Consider the following 18,621-nt stretch of genomic DNA (forward strand, 5'->3'; position numbering starts at 1 on the left):
GCATCACCTCCTGTAGCTGCCTGTCTCATCCACGGGCTCTGTGCACTCCCCAGCCCCTTGGTGCATCTCTCCTCAGGCATGGGGATGCTGGAAGCATGGAGCATCCCTGCGGGAGTGCGGGCTGGCTGTGCCGGGGGGATGGCTGGGCTGCTTTCTGCCTCTTCCCTGCAGTGTCAGCGACTCAGGAGCATGCACCAAGAACACATAGAGCAAGGCTGTAAAATGCTGCTCCTGGGGGCCTCTGGTGAAGTTCAGCTGAAGCCAGTCCAGCCTCGAGTAGGAAAGCCAGGTCGCAGGGTGAAGCAGAACAAGCAGGCGAGCTGCGTCCCAAGGACAGGGCAGGTAGCAGAGAGCTCCTGTCCATGCACTTGCAGCAGAAACAGGGAGGGTGTTTATATAAACAGAGCTCCCCGCAACTGTGCTAAAATGCTAGTGCTGCCTCTAACGCTGCTCCGAGTCTGCAGACTTCTGGGCTTTGTTATGGCTTGGAGAAGTAAGTCTGATTTATTTGTTTTAACTGATGAGCGTGCATGGTGTTGGAGGGGGGGGTTAACCATTGCAAAGCAAGCAGAGTTTTACTTCTCTCTTATCTAGGTTTCAAATAGGGAGGTTTGCATAACATTAATTGATTTTCATGGGTTTTGAGGCAGAAGATTTAAACCTGCTGTGCTTTGAGATGCAAACTGGTTCCCCTGAAATAGGCCTGATGTGCACATCCGCAGCAGCCTCGGGAGCCAGTGCTGGACAATGACAGCTGCATACCAAAGCCAAGGCAAATCCGGAGGCGAGGGCTCAGGAATTAACATGGAAAACCAGGGAGACACCTGCGTGCTGTGCTGAGGAGGTGGCATCCACACCATGCAGATTCCCCCATAGCCTCAGGAAGCGTCAGGGCCGGGCTCTTTGCATTAAGGAAATGTCAGCTCGTACCCTGTACATATGTGTGCATATTTTATTGATTTTTGCATATATCACACACATTAAATCTCTGTACCGTTCCCTGGGAGCCAGCTTTGTTTTGTTGTGCTGTTTGTCACGCAGCAGGTGATGGAGAAGCGAGTCCCCAGAGTAACCAGGGGAGGTTCGGTGTGCAGCTCTGAGCGGCCCCAGCTGTGCCAGGCTGCGGGTGCTTGGTGGGGAAAGCGTGCGTGGAGGAAGTGTCTGGTGTTTGTTGTTGTCTCTTGTTTGTTCCTTGTCCGTTTTCATCGCTGCACTCTTGAAAATAAGCGCACGTGGTTGTCAAGCTGCTGTGCTTTCTGTAAGTAGATGTTGTGGCTGAAGAGCTGAGGCTAGCCTGGAGTGATCAGAGAAGGACCAAGATCCTTTCTGAAGGGGAGATGTGAGAATTTTACCCTGGAAATACATAGTGCAGATTTTCTGTCACAGCACAATGACACCACCAACACTTTACCAAAGTTCTTGTACTGTCTCAACAAAACTGCTAAAAAAGAAAGTCCGTCAACCAGCCTAGCCCCAGAACCGTAACTGATAACCAGACAATAACTCGTGCTTGTTATGTTTCAAATTTGCCTTGGCTGAAGGTAAACTAGAACTTGTTGGCTACTTGTTGGTAAACTAGAACTTGGGCTGCAGTTTTGCTTTGCTTTTGCTTCACCCACTGTGTTTTCTTATTGCCTGACTGGATTCTTCCAGGGCGACACGCATTCATCTCAAGTCCATGAGGTTTTTGGGGTATCTGCCAGCACTAAAGAGAGCTGGGTTAGTCCCAAGCAATCCACCGCAGTTTGCATACTGCTGAAGGTGGGGTACCGGCTCTCATTTATTGTCCTGAAGGGAAATAATTGTTTTCCAACTGAGTGACCTGACACGACTTTATAATTAATTTTGTAATTGGTACAACACATACTTCCTAATGATACCAGTCAGTTGTCAGCCAGGACACAACGTTGTATTTACTACCAGATTGTTGCCTTTAACTGGAATCAGTAGTTTCACAGTTTGGGCACTGGATGATCCATGACACTGAGTCACCCGCGCCGCGGAGCAGCATTTAATTGCTTTACGGGCTTGTTCTAAAGTTGTTGGCTAGTCATGTAAATACCACTTCTCTGAAAAGTTGTTTGCAGTGGGTCGAAAGCTCAGTGTAAGTTAATTTAATATTTAAGATCTTAATATATATTATATAGGGTGTAATGTTAAATGTTTAATATTTATTTTTTCTAATGTTTGCAGGCACAGCTTTGCCCCCTTCCAAAGGCAAATACCATGCTTAGCTCAGCGCTGGGCACAGAGTAGCTGAGCTGAGCACAGTTGTCCTCACACTCAGGCTTGCGGTGGGCGAGGAAATAAAATGGGCAGGAGAAAGTAGCATTGGTTTGTTGCACGAACAGCACGATAGGGGAAGAAGTTGATTTTGTCAGGTGATTTTCTACTTTGTTGGGAACTTCGTCTCAAAACCGTTCTTATTTCCAGTTGTCATCATCTTTCCCTACAGGAAAAGGGTGAGGCAGGAGCACCTTTTATGAAAACGTTGGTTCCAAGCCATTTTTTTTTTTTTTTACAAATCGGTACAAGTTCCAGCAGCACTTGGTGATTTTGCTTGATTTTGCTCTTCACATTGGACCTAAACAAAGTGCAGCAACCACCGGGAGAGGAGCTGCAGCGGTGCTCACCTAAGAGACGGCTGCCATGTAGATGAGGGCCTTGCATGGTCAGAAGTCAATGGAGATGATAAAGCTTCAGTATCTCCTGGCATAGACAGGTTTTTACACCTTGAAAAGTCTCTTGGGGGTTGGAGCCACATGCACCGGTTTGTGGGGTGGGGATGGGGACAGTGAGTTTGGGGTGTTTTGTCCTGCTGCCGTCCCAGTGGGCTGATGGGGTTTAGATCTTCTTCAGCCCTTTTGGTCTGGTTTTGTGCCCACTGTAGCCTAAAGCATCATGGCAGGTTTAAGGGTGTGTTTGATGCTGTAGTGGTATGGTTCCTGGTCTGGGAGATGATGGAGGAAGGCCTCAGTCACGGGGCTGATCTGTGTTTCACATTTCGCAGCCTGCTCCATCTGCACTAACACTCCTCTCCTGCACCCGTAGATGAGGAAGCCTCGGAAAGGCTCGTACAGGCACGATCCTGCGTACGTGAGAGCTGTAATTAACAGCCCTCTCATACCGGCCTTGAGTCATCCGTCTTACCTCCCTGCAGCCTTGATCTGGAAAGCTCAGCCCCAGTCAAGTGCTGTGGGTTTTTTTTTGTGTGTGAGAATTTTGGTATCAATGCACATCAAGCTACCTCCTAAAGTACATGTAAGCAAAACAGAGCTAAGAGCTTAAATGTTTGCCAAAAATATGCTATTGCCATAAAAAATGGCAATCAGTTGTAGGAATGTAAGGAAGGATGAAGTTAACTCTGGGAAGAATATCTGGTATTTCAGCTCAAGGTGTGAGGAAATTCTTATTTTACCTAGTGTTAATTTGTAAATTACAACCATATGAGTGTGACTGTTGCAATTCAGGAATGGCACATACAACACTCTTGAAGGATGCTGTGCATTACATTTCCACCACATAACCTGCCTTGGGCTTCTTTTTAACATCTCCCTTTGAGCTGAACGTTTTTCTGGAGGTTTCTTAACTTTGGGTGGCCTGCGTGAATTTTAACAACCAAGCACAGTCGGGATGAGTAATAGGAGAGTCAGTGTTATTTCTGAATTTCCTTGTCTTTGAAGACTGAAGTCAGATGCTTTATTCGTCTGGCTGTAATCAAAAGCCTATGGTTTGATTTTTCTTTAATATATGTATATATTTCAAGTCTGTGCCCTTCCTTAAGTTGGTTTGCAGTCCCTTTGGAAATACCTTAATTATCCAGATTTAAGCAAAGGTCTGCAGGAAGAAGGCTTTCTTACAGAGGCTGATTTTGCTCATCATATTTTACTGCAGTTGCATGGTCTTTGTGTTTTTTTTTTAGGTGGAAAACCAAAGAAAAGCTTAGTTGTGATACTTCTTTGGTGTTTCCTCTGCAGCGGTTCATTTATCATGTATTTATGCAGTGTTATATATGCCAGGTAATTTATATAATTACGGTGCCATTAAGCTTGTCTAGTTAGAATCAACAAAACCAGAAAATGTGAAATTCAAGTGTCTGCAGTAGAGGTTGCCTGGTTATGTTATATCCTGTACAGGGTTTCTGTGTGCAGTCCTTCCTTTCTCTTTTTCTGTGTATGAGCCTTTGACACCAGCATGAATTGCACTGAGGTTTAATCATTCCTAAATGATTAAGCAGGAAAAATATTTGATTGGAACGACATATATGTAAAACATTACTTCTTTAGTGATGTTATTAGAATATTTAATATTTTCATTTCCTGGCCTCTGGGAATTTTACTATGCAGCCTTAATGCTGCACTCCAAAGGAATCAGGGAATGTTTTCCCCATGGTAATTTGCTGAGCTTCTTGCCGCAGGATGTTACTGAGGGCCAAAATTCAACGTCTGAGACGATGCCAGTAATTAAATAGTGTATGTGAACTGTTGGAGCAGCTGAGATTAAGGCAAAAACCCACCCAAAATAAAAAAACAGCCCTTTGAAATTAAGAATGTTGGAAGGGGTAGGGATTCATACTTCAGGATATAAATTGATATTAAGAAGTTTTCTCTGGAGCGTGCTGGGAGATGTTGCTATCCCTGCTCCATCCAGAGTCCTCTTCTGGTCCAGCCTGGATGCTCTCGCCTGTCAGCAGTGATGTTTAGCATGAAGCATCGTGGGTTTGTACACCAGAAGGGATTGCTCCTTCCTTTCTCCACAGCAGTCACCATAGTGCAGCACATTCTGCAGGAGACCACAGCAGCGGGGATACTTCCGAGTGTGTCCAACCAGGGAATACCAGGCAATGCACTGTTGTGGATGTCCTGAATTCTCCCACACTTCCCTTCCAGCAGTTATCCCACATCTGATGGCGCTTGCTTCATTTTCATATCTCCCAGCTAAGGCAAGTGCCACGCGCCCAGCTTGTTCGTCACCTTGTGCCTGAATTGATGGGAGTTGCTGCCTTGTGGCTGGGAACACAGGTCTGACATCTGATAGCAGGGCAGAACCTTTGGTCTTGGGGCAAATGTCATTCCTGAAGGGGAGGGAGATGTGTTCCTGCACTGGAAGCTGTTTCCAGGTTGTTTGGAAGAGATGTTGAGCCAGGTTTTGCTGAGGTTGAAACAAGCTTTTTGGCTGTGCTTCCTGTTTGAGCATTTTCATTCATTAGCTTATAATAACTTTGTGGATGAAAGTCGGTTGGGTTCCAGTTGGCACCAAAATAACAAAAAACCTGATCTTTCGTCCTTCATTCAGTATATTCCCGAGGTACTGTTTTCTTCAGACTTGGTCTTAAAAAAGGCATTTTTCCGCAGGAGTTAAGACTGGCTCATTCAGCCTTCAGGCCTTTCTTTGCTCCATGGTGTGTTTATCAGTTCCAGTCTGAGAGCACAGTGCCCTTTTCCTGGCCAGAAAATGTGAAAATGTGAAGCTGTAGAGGGAGGGAAAAAAATAAAGCAATGTTATTTCCTCTCAGAAGTCATCATGTATGGAGCAGATACTGATGGCATTCTAATAGATGAGGTGCTCCCCAACCAACATTGTGATAGAAATCCATCATGTGCAGAACCAGCGAGGGTGGGAAATAAGCACACGCACACAAAAAGAGATTGATTTGCGTTGGGAGGAGGGGGAAAGGCAAAATGTAATAAATGGGACTGTTAAATGTTAGGTGATTTAATGGGGTCTTGTCAGCCTCTTCTAAGAGCTCTTGGAATCCTAATAAAATAATTCAGAAACCTTGGGGAAAAAACAGCTGCTCCTCATAAAGCTCTTGTCCAGCCAAGTTGAAGTCCTTTTTTTTTTTTTTTTTTTTTTTTTTTGATGTTTGCTTGATTGTATATTTTCCTATTTGTATTTAGATAAGGGTTTGAAACAGGATTAATCTCAGGAAATTGGGGTGGCACAACCATCTGCATGGTTTCAACAGTCTGCCTGCATAATGTGGGTGCTTAACCGTGCCTCTAGGGGGGAAAATGGATCAGGCTTTGGGCTGGAAGCAGTGCCCCCAGCCTGCTTTGTGTGCAAGATCTCGCTTTTCCCACAAATTCAGCCTGCGAGGGCAACTTTTGGGAACGAAATGACTTGCAGAGCTTTGGAAAAAAAAATGCAAACTTTAAGAAATTTCATCTTTGCTGAAAGGGTTTAATCCCAGGGATGCTGGAGATGCTTTCTGCAGGAATTGCTCGCCCTGGGGGGCTGCAGCCATGGGAGCAGCCGCAGCTTTCCAGGCCTCAGATCGCAGCCAGGCGGGCAGGGAGTGGCTGGGACGCCATTTTCCAGAGGAAGTGAGGCAATGTCACGTTTGGTAGGAATTATTACCGCCTCTGCAACGTCTTCACACAAGGTGAGGCTGCTCAGAGAGGAGAAGCAGCTGACGGGAGGTCTGGAGGGACCATGGACGTTTACGTCTTTGGGCCCTGTCAGCACTTCGGGATGCTGGGTGGAGAGATGTGTGGCACGGGGAGGATAACCCATGGAAATTGGGGAGCAGTGCTCCCACCTCAGCCGGGAGCCCCAGCCTCCCTGCGCACCCCTACACATAACCCGCCTCTTAGCTCAGCCTTCAGGGAGGCCTGATCCCGGCCCAGCGCGCCTGCGCGAGGCCACAGGCCTGTCTGACTGGTTTCCACCTGCCAGCCCGGTTACTGACGAGCTTTTTTAATTGGCAGAGTGCACAAATGAAATGCTCCCAGCTTTGGCAGCAGCTGCGAGCAGTGAAGGCAGAGGCCGGCCTCCTGGAGCCCACAGCCCAGCGCGTCCTGGTCCTTGCCTCTGCTGTGGCTCCTCGGGGCTGTGCTGGTGGCCCGCTGCCTGGTCCTATTTGTGTTTGTTGTTTCCCACTTTGTGTACTTGTGTTTGCACCGCCAGGCTTCTTGTTTGGGCTAAATAAAACCTCAAAATGGAAAATATTTTTCCCAGGAGCGAGACAAGAGGCTGTGTGTGAAATTAGGCTCGGTGCTGTTTGTCCGCTGGGGCTGTTTGTCCTCGGTTCGCTCCACATGAGCTTTTGGCTTTTGGATGCACAGCCTCTGCCTCCAACCTGTGTGGGATGGGACCTCCTGCAGCGCATCGCTTGGAGAGGCTCAGGAAGGGCTCACGACGCTGTTTATCCATTTTTGCTCAATTTTTGACTCCTTCCTGTCTTTCCTGTTCTTACCCAGCCGCTCAGCTACAGGGGGAGAAAAAAACCACACCAGGTTTCCTCCCAATATTGGTTTGAACGTTCTGGAAAACAGGAATCGTGAGTCATCGGTCCCGAATTAACACTCCTGTGCAAGGCTGAAACGACCTGCGAGGGATGGGTCCCCTCTGGGGACAGGAAGAGCCTGGTGTCCCGCTTGTAACTCTCAAGGCTACCGTGCAGCCTGTGGCGGCTCTTCCGTTTATAAAATCCTCGTTGGAGAGGCTTGTAAACACCTCTGTCTGCGTTAGCCTCACTCCATAATTGAGGGTTTTAGCCTGGGAACAGGTTTTAAAAGCTCGCTGCCCTCTTCTGTTGCTCTAATGCTTTAAAACTCGGCATGTAAAAGTTTCTGTGAGCGTACTTGGAGCCTGCGGAGATCGGCGATTTCTGGAGGTATTTGTTCAGCCGTATTTCTGTTGCAAGATATAAACACAAGCCACAGACTATTTTGGATCTCCAGGGCCTGGTTCTGACCCATGCCTTGGCGTGGGGAACGATGGTGCCTCTGCATTACCCAGTGGGCTGTTGCCAGTTGAAGGATGCTTTTTCTCCTGCCTTTCCCCACATTCTTACAGATGAGAATAAGGCAAAATTTCTACACCTGTTCTGTCCATCATGAGACCATCATTTTTTTTCTGTATCCCTTGACCTTTGTCATTTCAGTAACCAGGATTTGACTGAAGGGTGGGGATTTAATCAGGCCTTGGGAGTCCTTGTTGGTTGATACTGTTAAAGAAGAAGGAAAAAAAAAAGTCCCAGAGCCTATCTAGGTTAAAAAACAAGTATTCTACGTCAAGATGAAATTCCTCCTTTGCTGAAACATGGTTTGGAAAAATATTTTACCATTACTTCTCCTTTCAAGAGGCTGACCTTGGATTGTTAATCTTAAAAATATGCAGCACAGATCAGTTTTTCGTTTGTACAGAGGGGAAAAATGCCACGTTTCTCAGCTCACCTCCCTAGAATTTGTGGAAACAAACCCAAAAACCAGAGTGACTGATATATGGATTAGAGGCTAATCCAGGAGTGACAACAATTTCATGCTGTCACAGTTGGTTTTATCTTGCTAATTTGCCATTGTTTTCTTGCCCTCCCATTATTCTTGTTGCAATTTGCTATGCATCAATGTGTGCATGTTAAGAAACGCTGTAATTGTGTGTGAAATGGTAGAGCTGCAGCCTTGGAAGTGGAAAAGCTTGCATTTTTAGGCTCTGCTGATGTATGTTATATCCAGGCTTCATCCCGGTTGCTCAGCTCGGGTGGCCCTAAAATTTCTGCTGAGCATTTGGCACAACTCACCCCCTGCTGTCGCAGGCTCTGCTGAGGAGGCTGCCAGGTCTGAGTCTGCTCCGCACAGGTCCCGAGATGCACCCCAACCGGTGCCAGGAGCAGCGGGGACCGTGATGCTGCTGGAGCAGGTGGGGGAGAGTAATCCCCCAAAAAACATTTACCTACAATTATGTCTTTTCTCATGGCCCTACTAACAGCTGACTTAGAGCAGGAGGGCAGTGCTGGAAGATTGCAGCAAGGACTGCCTGTGTGACGTGGCTGCGGTAGCAAAGCAAACCCGCAGGGCATCTGAACGTGGTGAATGCTGGAAGTTAAGGGGAGAAATACTGAGGAGAGCAGCCATTCTTTTCTTCTTCAGCTTCTCTTCCTTGGGTGAGGAGCAGAGAGGTTTGAGCAAGAGCTGCATCTCTTCTTGCACTGCAGCGTGAGCCCTTGGGGCTGGCGTTGTTCACTTCTTTGGTTAAAAGCCCTATGTTTCTGTGACTGCTATGAGGGGGTTGGTATCACTGAATACAGGCACTTTTTGGAGGTTCTTGCTGATAGTGGGAATTGGAGGTGACTCATTTCTGGAGAGTTTCGTCTTTTATTGGCCGCAGGGAAGGAAGGAAGCAGGGTTTGCCGCGTCATTTACAGTTTGGGTGGCAGTTCCCAGATTTTACCCTTTTAAAATACATGTCATTTCCAGTTATGCTTTACAGGAGCGTGAGGAGATCGCTGTGCATTTATCGAGCAGATTTATTTTCCTATCCTGTTTCATCCTCACTCAGTTCTGAGAACTGGGGCACTATTTCGCAAGACTAAGTCCGTGTGGAAGAAGCTGCAGGGTTTTTGATAGACTGAATAGTACAAATAACACAGCACCCAAATCACCACGTGGGACCGGGCCTGGTTGAGAATTAGAGCTGTGGGTGAGAGGTTGTGCAGGGTCAGGATGCCCAGGTAGGCTTGTTGGAAGGAGATCCTCTCCGAGATAGTCTGGGGCTCATCCCTGAGTCACCGTGAGTGGTGATGTATAGCAGCCAGACGTCTGCAAAGGTAGAGCCCGACCTGGTGTAAGATAAACCAGCACAGGCTCTAGCAGTGATTGCTATTGAGGCTAGTCCCTGAGATTTGGAGGTTTCACAGTGAGAATGTAGTTAAATGGGAGACCCTCCCAAATGCCTTCGTATGTGTGGTGTTTGTGCTGGCCCCGCGCGGAGCTGCAACTCCCCAGGTCTCACTCAGGTGATCTACGTGCCTGCGGGTAAATCACACTAATTGGCACATTGGGCAGAGCGTTTAAATGAACGCAATAAGGAGTTGTGTAATTAGGAGCATTTCGATAAATACTGAGATCATTGGACTCTCTGACCCTTATGGAAAAGAAGAGGTGTTCAAATCATCTACTATTTTTTGCTGGTGGTTTTGCACCTTCTGATGCTATTTTTTTATAGCAGAATAGAGAAATCCAAGGGAAACTGTGGTCTCTTCGCAAATTCCCTCTTGATTCTGTTCCACAGAGGCCGAGTTAAGTTACAAGTGTCCGAGTGCAGGCGAAGCTGCCGGCTGCTCTGCGAGGTGAGCCTGGTGCCCGCAGCCTCTGGACAAGCTTCCACCATCAGGGACCCAAGGAGGAGCCAGGTTCACCCCGTGCTCATGCAGGAGCTATTGGAGGTCAGCAGCAGGCCACTAATTAGAGCTGCTCGTTACTGCTGGCCTCTGTTAGGTTTTGTGAAAATTTACAAAGAAGGTCATGGAGTTCAAATTGCATTACTGGTGACCTGTGCACCCCTTCCTTTCTTCCTTCACCAAACACTGATGATCTGATAAATTTTAATCAGTGAAAATACTGGAATGAGAATACGCAACTGAAGTCAGTGTGATAAAGAGCTCCTCAGGATCGACCCCGCACTTACAAATGTTTGGTTATGAAATGTGGCATGCATGTATGAAAATATTTGCCTAAATGGGGTGGCCCGAACTTGCTGATGCCAAGGGAGGCTTGCTGCTCTCACTTTACGCGAGGGTGGTGTGGGAATCCAGGAACCTGCCACCAGGCTCTGAGGCGGAGGGCTGGAGCACGGAGGAGTTAATTTGTAATGGAAGAGGAAACCTCGGGGGAGCAGGAAGGGAACTGGTAACACAGAAGTGGTAGGATTTCAGCCCCTGCAAAAATAGGCAACCGATTGCCGTGATAAGGAGGAGAGGTTAAAGCGATGCAGATGCAAATGGCAAAGCTGTGTGCACCAGGGAGATTAAGCAATGTTAGGAGACACCCCGGAAAAAAGTAAATAAATGAGACACAGAAAAATGAAACTTTTGTTTTTTTGGTATCTTTTCCTTCCTCCCATCTTTCTTCTGCCAGGTTCCAGTTTGAAATAGATTAATTTCTGTCTGTACCTGAAGGCCTGTTACAACAAATAAAGATCTGAGCAGGCAAATGGAATGGAAATATTGGGAAATTGCTTTTTTTATTTTTTTTTTAATGTTGCTCTATTTGGAAGAATGACCAAGCTTTTAAAGTGTGAATACAGCTCTGAATATATATGTATATATGGGGTGCTGCACGTCTATATTAACTGTTTCTGTTACATTATTTCCTACTTTTAATGCTCGAGGCCTTGTTAAAATGGGTTTTATGGCAATGTTTGTTGGAACGTTAATATAAAATGGACATGCATCATATATAATTGTCCATTGCAAAATGAAGCCAGCAGATCGCAGTTTCACACTGCAGTGTGACAGAAGTCTGCTTTTTCTTGTTTTCTTTTCTCCTGTTTCACTTCCAACCCCACGCAGCCCCAGCTGTGTGCTCCTGGCTCCGGTGCGCATCTCCAGGTTGCAAGAAAGCAGTGAAATGCTGAGGTCATTCATCTCTGAAAGCTTATAATAAGCTTATCAGGAAAGAACTATAAATACATCTTGTACCCCTCTTGCACTGGGAGACACTTCTTCAGGCCACGAATAATTAGGTTGGCCCACCTAAGCTAATTACAAGCTGTCTCACCATTGCAAACACCCTCAGGGTAACGTTGTTAGGACTCTCTTACCAGGTTAATGGGTTCTCTGTACTCTGAATATTAGGTTGACCTTTACCATTGCGGCCAAAAATGCACTGTGTGGGATCTTTAGCCATGTGCCTATTTGTGATTTGTTAGCTATGAAGAGCCTCATCTCCTCCTTGGCTGGTGCTCGAGGGAGAGGAGAAGCCTGCCTGGAGCAGACACCCTGGAGGCCGTCCATCGGCCCAAGAGTGCAACTCCAAGAACTTTTTAGCAAGCCTTTTTGAATTGCAAGGTGGAAGCAGGTCCGTAGTTTGTCCCTGTTTGTATTTAGAACCTTTGCAAAATTTGAAAGGTTGCTTTTCTGCTGTGATTACCTTTCAGATCTAGTCAGTGTGTTGTCTGGCAAACTTGACCCACCTGCTTATCTTCAAGAAAACAAATGTAGCAGCTATTGCTTACTACAGAATGTGAGCTGAGCCGCGTTTTTTTATTTTTTTCAGTGGGCTTGCTGTGATTTTGTTTTGACAGATTGAGCTGTGTTTCACTTTGCTTTCATTTTTCACCCTGTCAAAGGAATTTCTAGTGCTCGCCCCCTCGCCCCCCTCCTGCCTCTTGCTGTCTGCCTGGATCAGCGCACCGAAGCGGTGCCTCCCTCTCTGCATTGCTCGCCTGCAGCTCGCCGTGCTGCAGAGCTCTGAGCCGAAAATCCTGGTGGGAAGCTCAGGTCCAGCCCTGGCCATGGCGGTGGGCAGCACACTGTGCCCTAGGCTCGCAGCATCGCCCTGTGGTGGATATGCAGGAGGTTATAAGGGCAGGTGAGCCTCCAAAGGGGGATGACTTAAGCAGCTTGAAAGTTTTGTTTGACTTTTGTTCTGTGCTTCTTCTGAGCTGCCCTGATGTATGTGCCTTTGGCTGGGTCAGCTCCACTGCTCAGCATCAGGTGGGCCATGGCTCTGCCGCAGTGTTGTTGCAGGGAATGTGAGACTGAAGTTGTTCTCAGCTGTAAAACCTGGTTTGTTGAGGATTTAGGGCTTGGCTTCCTTCCATTCCTTCCCTCAGCTGAACTGCACCTCTTGCACAAGCCTACATTGCTGACACTGTATTAGCCTAGGGAGTCTTCACACAGCTGATATGTTGCTTATATCAGGAGAAGGCAGCTATTTAACTAAAAGAATTAGAAAATTATAGGGTTTCCATCCAGCTCACTTGAATATTGGCACAGTTAAGCTGACCTGGCACTATGGGGTTGTAGTGATGAGTGAATGTCTGAGCTATGCTGATCTGAGCAAGAGGAAGCTGGAATCAGGTGTAAGCACAGCAGCTTCGTGACAGCGGTTTCTGAATGGCCTCAGTAACGAAGTGTTAGGGGAATCTAGCACGTGAGATGCTGTAAATACATCAGGCAAGGTGCAATCCCTGCCCCTGGGGAGCCCATGCACGAAAGAGGACAAAAGTACAATAACAGCGCAGCCGTCAGCATGGCAGTAAGTGCGCCCTGCTTGGAAACCAGGCGTGCCAGCTGCCTCCTGGAGCGGGGCCGGGTGTCATAGATACCCGTGCTCTGTTTATCCTTGCAATCAGGCAGCAGCCCCGTGTCGGTGCAGGCAGAGCACACGCTGCTTTCCCTGACCATAAAGGCACCGGGCCCTCCCCTGTGCCTCCTCCTGCCTTGGGATGGGCTCTCCTGGGACCACCTAGCGCTCCTCTGCCCGTGAGGGATTTAAGCCATCACGATCATGTACCAAATCCCTAAGCACCTTTTCTTTCTCTCTTCCACACTTGGAGTACTGTTTTTGGAGGCAGTTTGCCTGCTTAATGCTGCGTTTCCTGAAAGTTGTTGAGCTCGTGGCTTAACCGTGGAGTCTTCCAAATTCTCTCCCGGTCCCCAGAAGTGTTCTTAGGACAAGCAGAGGAGATTTATTTGTCTAGCTGGTCAGATGGAGGTTAGTGTGAAATAAAATAGACGCATGTGCTCCTCTCGCCCTCCCCTGGTGCCGGGTCAAGGCTGGCTTATTTTTCCTGGGTCCTCCCAGTGGCAGAGCCTCTGGGGGCTCTGGGCGCTGCTCCACAGCATCCTTCACGTTACACATCTGGTAGTAGGGAAAGAAATCCACTTCTATGTAGTCCAAAGATATTCCAGGGTAAATCACTAAGGGGCACACGTCTCTGTTACAGCTCTCTGCATGGCTGTGGGCCTGGTGCAGGCCTGGCCCTGCAGCGTGTCCCCTCTCAGGTGTCCCTAAAATTTGGGACCCAAGGTGTTGGGTACGCCTCGGCCTGCTTGTGAGGTGCACAGGGCAGGGCCAGGCTGCAGTCCTGGCCTGGAGGGAAGGGATTTATCTCCCGGAAGGTCTCTGCCTACGGCAAGTTGATGTTCAACGACATGTGGCCCTCCTGGGGCTGAGCATCCCGCTCCTCTCCTGCCTACCACAGCTCCCTTCCCTGGTACTGGAGAGACTGGGGATGGAGGGGAGCTGGCGTTAACCTTGAAAACCAGCTTTTTCTTTCCCCTCCTCCCCTGCGAATGTTAAATGCTTCATTCTGTGCAGAGTTTAGCTACGGGTTACATTTAAAATGTGTGCTGAAGCTGAAAGTGGCTGCGCTGGTAGCGAGAAAGAAATAAAAGCTGTGATTCGTGATGGCAAGGTAGGAGACAAAGAGGCAGAGGGGCTGTAACTGACTGATCTATTGCAGCCTAGAGAGCAACAAGTATTGCAGAGGACAAAATTCCTATAATGTTTATATACGGCTGTAAGAAATTGATCCCAGCTTAGATATGTTTTGTTGCATGCTGCTGGTAGGAATCATAAAAGTAATGTAGCAAAGTTTTGAACACGGTGTTACTGCTGGTCTTTTCGATAGCCTTATTTGCCACAACAAAAACCTTTAGTTTGTTATTCCTGCCAACTCCGGTTGTGTTTGCTTCAGACTCCTGTGCCATTTCTGCTTGTAGAATTCAGTTCCTTCAGGCTGCAGTTCTTCAAGGCTGAACTTTTTTTTTTTTAATTCTCAGTCAATAAACAAAACCAAACAAACAAAACAAAAACAAATCAAATCAAAAAGCAAACAAACAAATAAAAAAACAACTTGGGATTTTGCAGAAGTATGTGTTTCACAGAGGTGTTTTCTTCCAGCTGGTATCTGTAGGGGAGTTTCCAGCTGAGGTGGGCCCAGCAAGTGTCCGAGGTCAGCCTCAGCACAAGTCCTGGCCTCCACAGGGACGTTTTCCACGCATTGGCCTCCCTGCTCAGCACATCCTAGCCGTGCTATGACCAAAGTGGAGGTGAGATGAACCATCCCGTGGGCTGCAGATGCTAGTGGAGTGGCAGTTTTAGAGCATTTTGGTTGATGCTGGGCATTGCCAACACCCTGTAGTTGTCAGCAGCCCAGGGCTCCAGGCTGCTCAGCAGGACCCTGTCCTGCTCTTCTGTCACATCCAGAGCTTTGGGACAGCCTTTCCTCTTGCTGTCCTTCCACCTGCCCAGGGCAGTACGTGGTCAGTCTTAGCATCCCTGAGCATCTGTGAGCCACCACTGGTAAATGAAGTTATATTTACCTGTTTGCTTTCTCATGCTCTCTTTCAGTGAATGCTTTCAATTGCTTTTCTCTTGGATCTTCTCTAAAGCAACGGCATCCTGTGTCCCTTCAGGAACCATGTGTTGTAAAGCTAGTAGGATAAAAGCTATAAAAATAAAACACATGGCTTTCTTGTAAAGACTAAAACCAGCAATAAGAGACACAGGAGTGCTATTTTCCAGTCTGCTGCCTCGCAAGATCCCTGCTCCCCTCCTGCGGGGCTGCTGGTAGGGCTGGTGAAGCAATTCAGGGTGGTTGCACCTGGTGGGACTGGCTCTTTTGGGACAGCGACTGCTTAGCACTTATCCTGGCTTTGACTTCATGTCTGATAACACAGCGCAGGCAGTGGCTGGCCTTCATTTTTGTGGATAAATCAGAGAAGACCGTAGATGCTCATTTGCCTTTTGCTTGCCAGAGGTTTGAGAGGTTGTGAACCCCGTCTGCTGTTTCAAATGAGGAGCGTGGGGTGAGGGGAGGAGAGTGCTGAGAGGCTGTTTCAGCACGGGTGGGATGGGTTTGGTCCAAACTGGTGGTGAACAGTGCAGTTCATGAGCTGCTGCAGCTGTTTTTAGCTGCCCATGTTCTTATGTTATTTCAGTAATGTGGACACAGTGTTGTGGAGCTGCATGAAAGCAGTTCTACAGTGATTAACCTGCTGATCTTAGGTCTCTGCGTGACTGCTACTTGCATCAATGGAAGTGGCACTTGCTGCTTTCTTTCTGACAGAGCAATGGGGTGAAGGATTTTAATTGCCATTTCTAGTTTCACTGATGATAGTGAGTGGAAGGAGTCTGCAGCTGACATTCATCCTCTCGGAGCAATCATCCCGCAGGATCACGGAAAATGATAGCAGGGAGCAAAGTGCTGAATCCCATCCAGCCTGCTCCCACCAAGAAGGAAAATCAATGGAAGCACATCTAAAATGGCACTGACTGTGGGGAGCGGACCGGAGAACGTGGCACTCAGAAGAAAGGACTTGTTTCTGTTTATTATTTGTAGTTTTGCTTGCATCGTGTCTGGCATTTTTTGGTATAGCTTTATGTGAAAATGAGGCACAATTCTTAAGTTGCATGATGTTGGATACGAGGCTATTTCATTTGAAATTTCTTGGGCAGTAAAAAGGTTGTGCTAGGGAAAGACCGAGATTTTTACAAACTGCTGCCTATAACGTGGATTTCTGAGTTTATTTAGCTACCAGAAAAAGTGTCTTGAGCTTAATGTTGCTATTTTTGTTATTACTGTTATTTTGCTGCTGAGTGCTGAGTATCTTTGAGCCTTCACTGGCTGTAGAGGGAACTGCAAGATGTTCAGTACATCCGATACTTCCTATGTACAAGGCCCAACCATGGATTTGAGTGCCTGGCACCTCTAGAAAACATCTTGATTCGTGTAATGTAAACTCAGGACAACCAAATTAGAATCAGATGCTCCTTCCCAGCCCTCCCTCGCCCCCCGTTTCGGTCCCAAGCCAAATGGTTTACCGTGGAATACAGCTGAATTGCTTGCTTTATCTCATAAAACAAATAGGCCTTTGTTCCTCTCTCAGACCGACGTTTTCCTTAACTCTGTGTTGTGGCTTAGCTATGCTGTACCTTTGCTCTTCAACTTTTTGATTCCTCTCTTGCAGTTACTTTCAAATGCAGCCCTCCCCAGTAGCTGTCAGAGTTGCCCATTCCGTGCCGCAGGGATCCTGCTGCACAGACAGCGGGGCTGTGCTGATCAAGTCTTTGCTCTTGTTGTTTTTGTTTGGTTTGCTATAGTCTGTATCACTTCCCATTTACAACTGCTTTAATTGTATGGTTGGAAAAACCCTCTCACTCGGCATTGGGAAAGGAAGCGGAGCTTAAAAGGAAAGCAAAAATCCTTAATCTTCAGCATTTAATTTAATAAACAGTATTTTGGGGTTCCTTTTGCTACGTGCTACCTTTTGAACTCTGTAAGCCGGCATGCAGATCCAGTTCACAATCGCGTCACTGTGTTGAGCCGCGTAAGTAAACACTTTAAATGGGAGGAAGCACCTGCGTGTCGCTATTGTCTCCCCTCTTCCATTAGCAAAACTCTCCGGGCTGGCTCTGTTCAAGCCAAACCTTCCAGTAACCGCAGCTCCGCGGGCAGGGCGCACGGCAAACCTTGCGGCGGTCGGGCTGCGCTCTGCCATGGAGGGGAGCGTGGGTGTGCGTGTGGATCTGCGGGCACGGGTGGGCTGCCAGGCGCTCACGCATCTCCTCAGCCTGCGTGCCAAAAGAGCGGCTTGTCAGAAGCATGGGAATCAGCAAGGTAGGTGCCGGGCACGTTGGCTGCACCTGGAGCTGCTGTGGGGCTGGGGGTGCCCTGAACCCTCAGGGTTGCGCTGAAATTGTCACCGCTGTCTTGCTTGTTGAATTTGTGTGATCAGATGTCTGGCTCGGTTGCTTTCCTGTTGAGTTTGTAGGTTTTTTACAGCACAGCACTGTTGCTTGATGAGGAGCTGGTTAAAGTGTCGGGGTTATAGATACATCCAGCGAGAAGTCCACGAGACGAGCTTCAAAGCTGGAAACGCTGCCTTGTGTAGAAGAGCCTTAAAGGCTAAAATCTCATTAGTTTACCCAAGACAGGTCAGGAGGTGACTTATCAAGATTTAAAGGTATCTGCAAATAGCAGGTCTTTGCTAGCACAGAGCTTCTTTTGATCTAGGAAACAACAGCGTAAAAAAGTCCCATTACTTACTGCTGAATTTGGGTAAGTTAAGCCTAGAAAATGCTAGGATGGATTTTGTGTCTCCAGTGCTGTCTGTGGCTAACAAGAAGTTGTGGGCAGAGTGGAGTTACCTAGACAAAGTGCCTGGTGGTGTATAGGAGACCTTGTTAAAGGAGTTTCACTTTTGCATTTCGGGTTTTTCAATCTGTACATGTTAGAGGCGTTGGGTGGCAGAACACAGAGAGTATGGACTACAAGTCAGTGTATTAAGTGTTCCTTTCTGGTGCTTGAGATACCTTTGGTAAGATGCTAACAGTTATATTATTTGTCCTTCTAATATCGGTTTTCATTTAGGAGAAATTGTCTTTGTGCCCTCTAGTGGAAAAGCTCTTTATCTAAAGGCTTCCAAGCTGGGGGAAGCTCTTGAAAAAAAATATGGAATGGGCGAGAAAGGTCACGGAGGAACAGAGGAAGCCTGGAGAGACGAGGTGGCAAAAGGCAGATGTGCTCCATGCCACCTCTGCTTCAGTCCTCACAAAACATAACATTAATTACGTTCACATATACGTAACTTTTTCAGGTAGGAGTGATAAGGGACTGTGAATAGAGAAGGAAGAGATGATCCAATACTCCTGTTGGCCAGGCTTGATGAAATTACCCTAGATTACCTGAAAAAAAACACTCTCGGCAGTCACCGAACCACTGGTGATTGCCATCAGTGTTCACAGAGGATGTGGTGGGGATGGAAAAGGAGCAGAGCAAAATCCACGCCAGGCCTTAACAGGAGAAGGGGCAACCCAGAAAGTGCAGGACCAGAGAAATTGAGCCTGGTTGCAGAGGAATTTGCGAAGATCAGAGAGGAGGAGGAGG

At 47.4% G+C, this 18,621-nt stretch overlaps 1 protein-coding gene across 30 annotated transcripts in view; it reads left to right on the forward strand.

Moving 5' to 3' along the window:
• MAGI1 (membrane associated guanylate kinase, WW and PDZ domain containing 1) overlaps positions 1-18,621 on the forward strand; it is a 320,740-nt gene that overhangs the window by 24,234 nt on the left and 277,885 nt on the right. The window contains exon 1 of one of the 30 annotated variants that reach the window (XM_027467708.3): positions 17,160-17,352. The exons of the other annotated variants lie outside the window; for them this stretch is intronic. Coding sequence (XP_027323509.2) covers positions 17,232-17,352 — 121 coding nt within the window. The 5' untranslated portion in view covers positions 17,160-17,231. Of the gene's footprint in view, positions 1-17,159; positions 17,353-18,621 lie in introns of those variants that run through there. 30 annotated transcript variants of the gene reach the window in all.

The sequence above is a fragment of the Anas platyrhynchos genome, chromosome 13, assembly GCF_047663525.1.
Source record: "Anas platyrhynchos isolate ZD024472 breed Pekin duck chromosome 13, IASCAAS_PekinDuck_T2T, whole genome shotgun sequence".
NCBI lineage: Eukaryota > Metazoa > Chordata > Aves > Anseriformes > Anatidae > Anas > Anas platyrhynchos.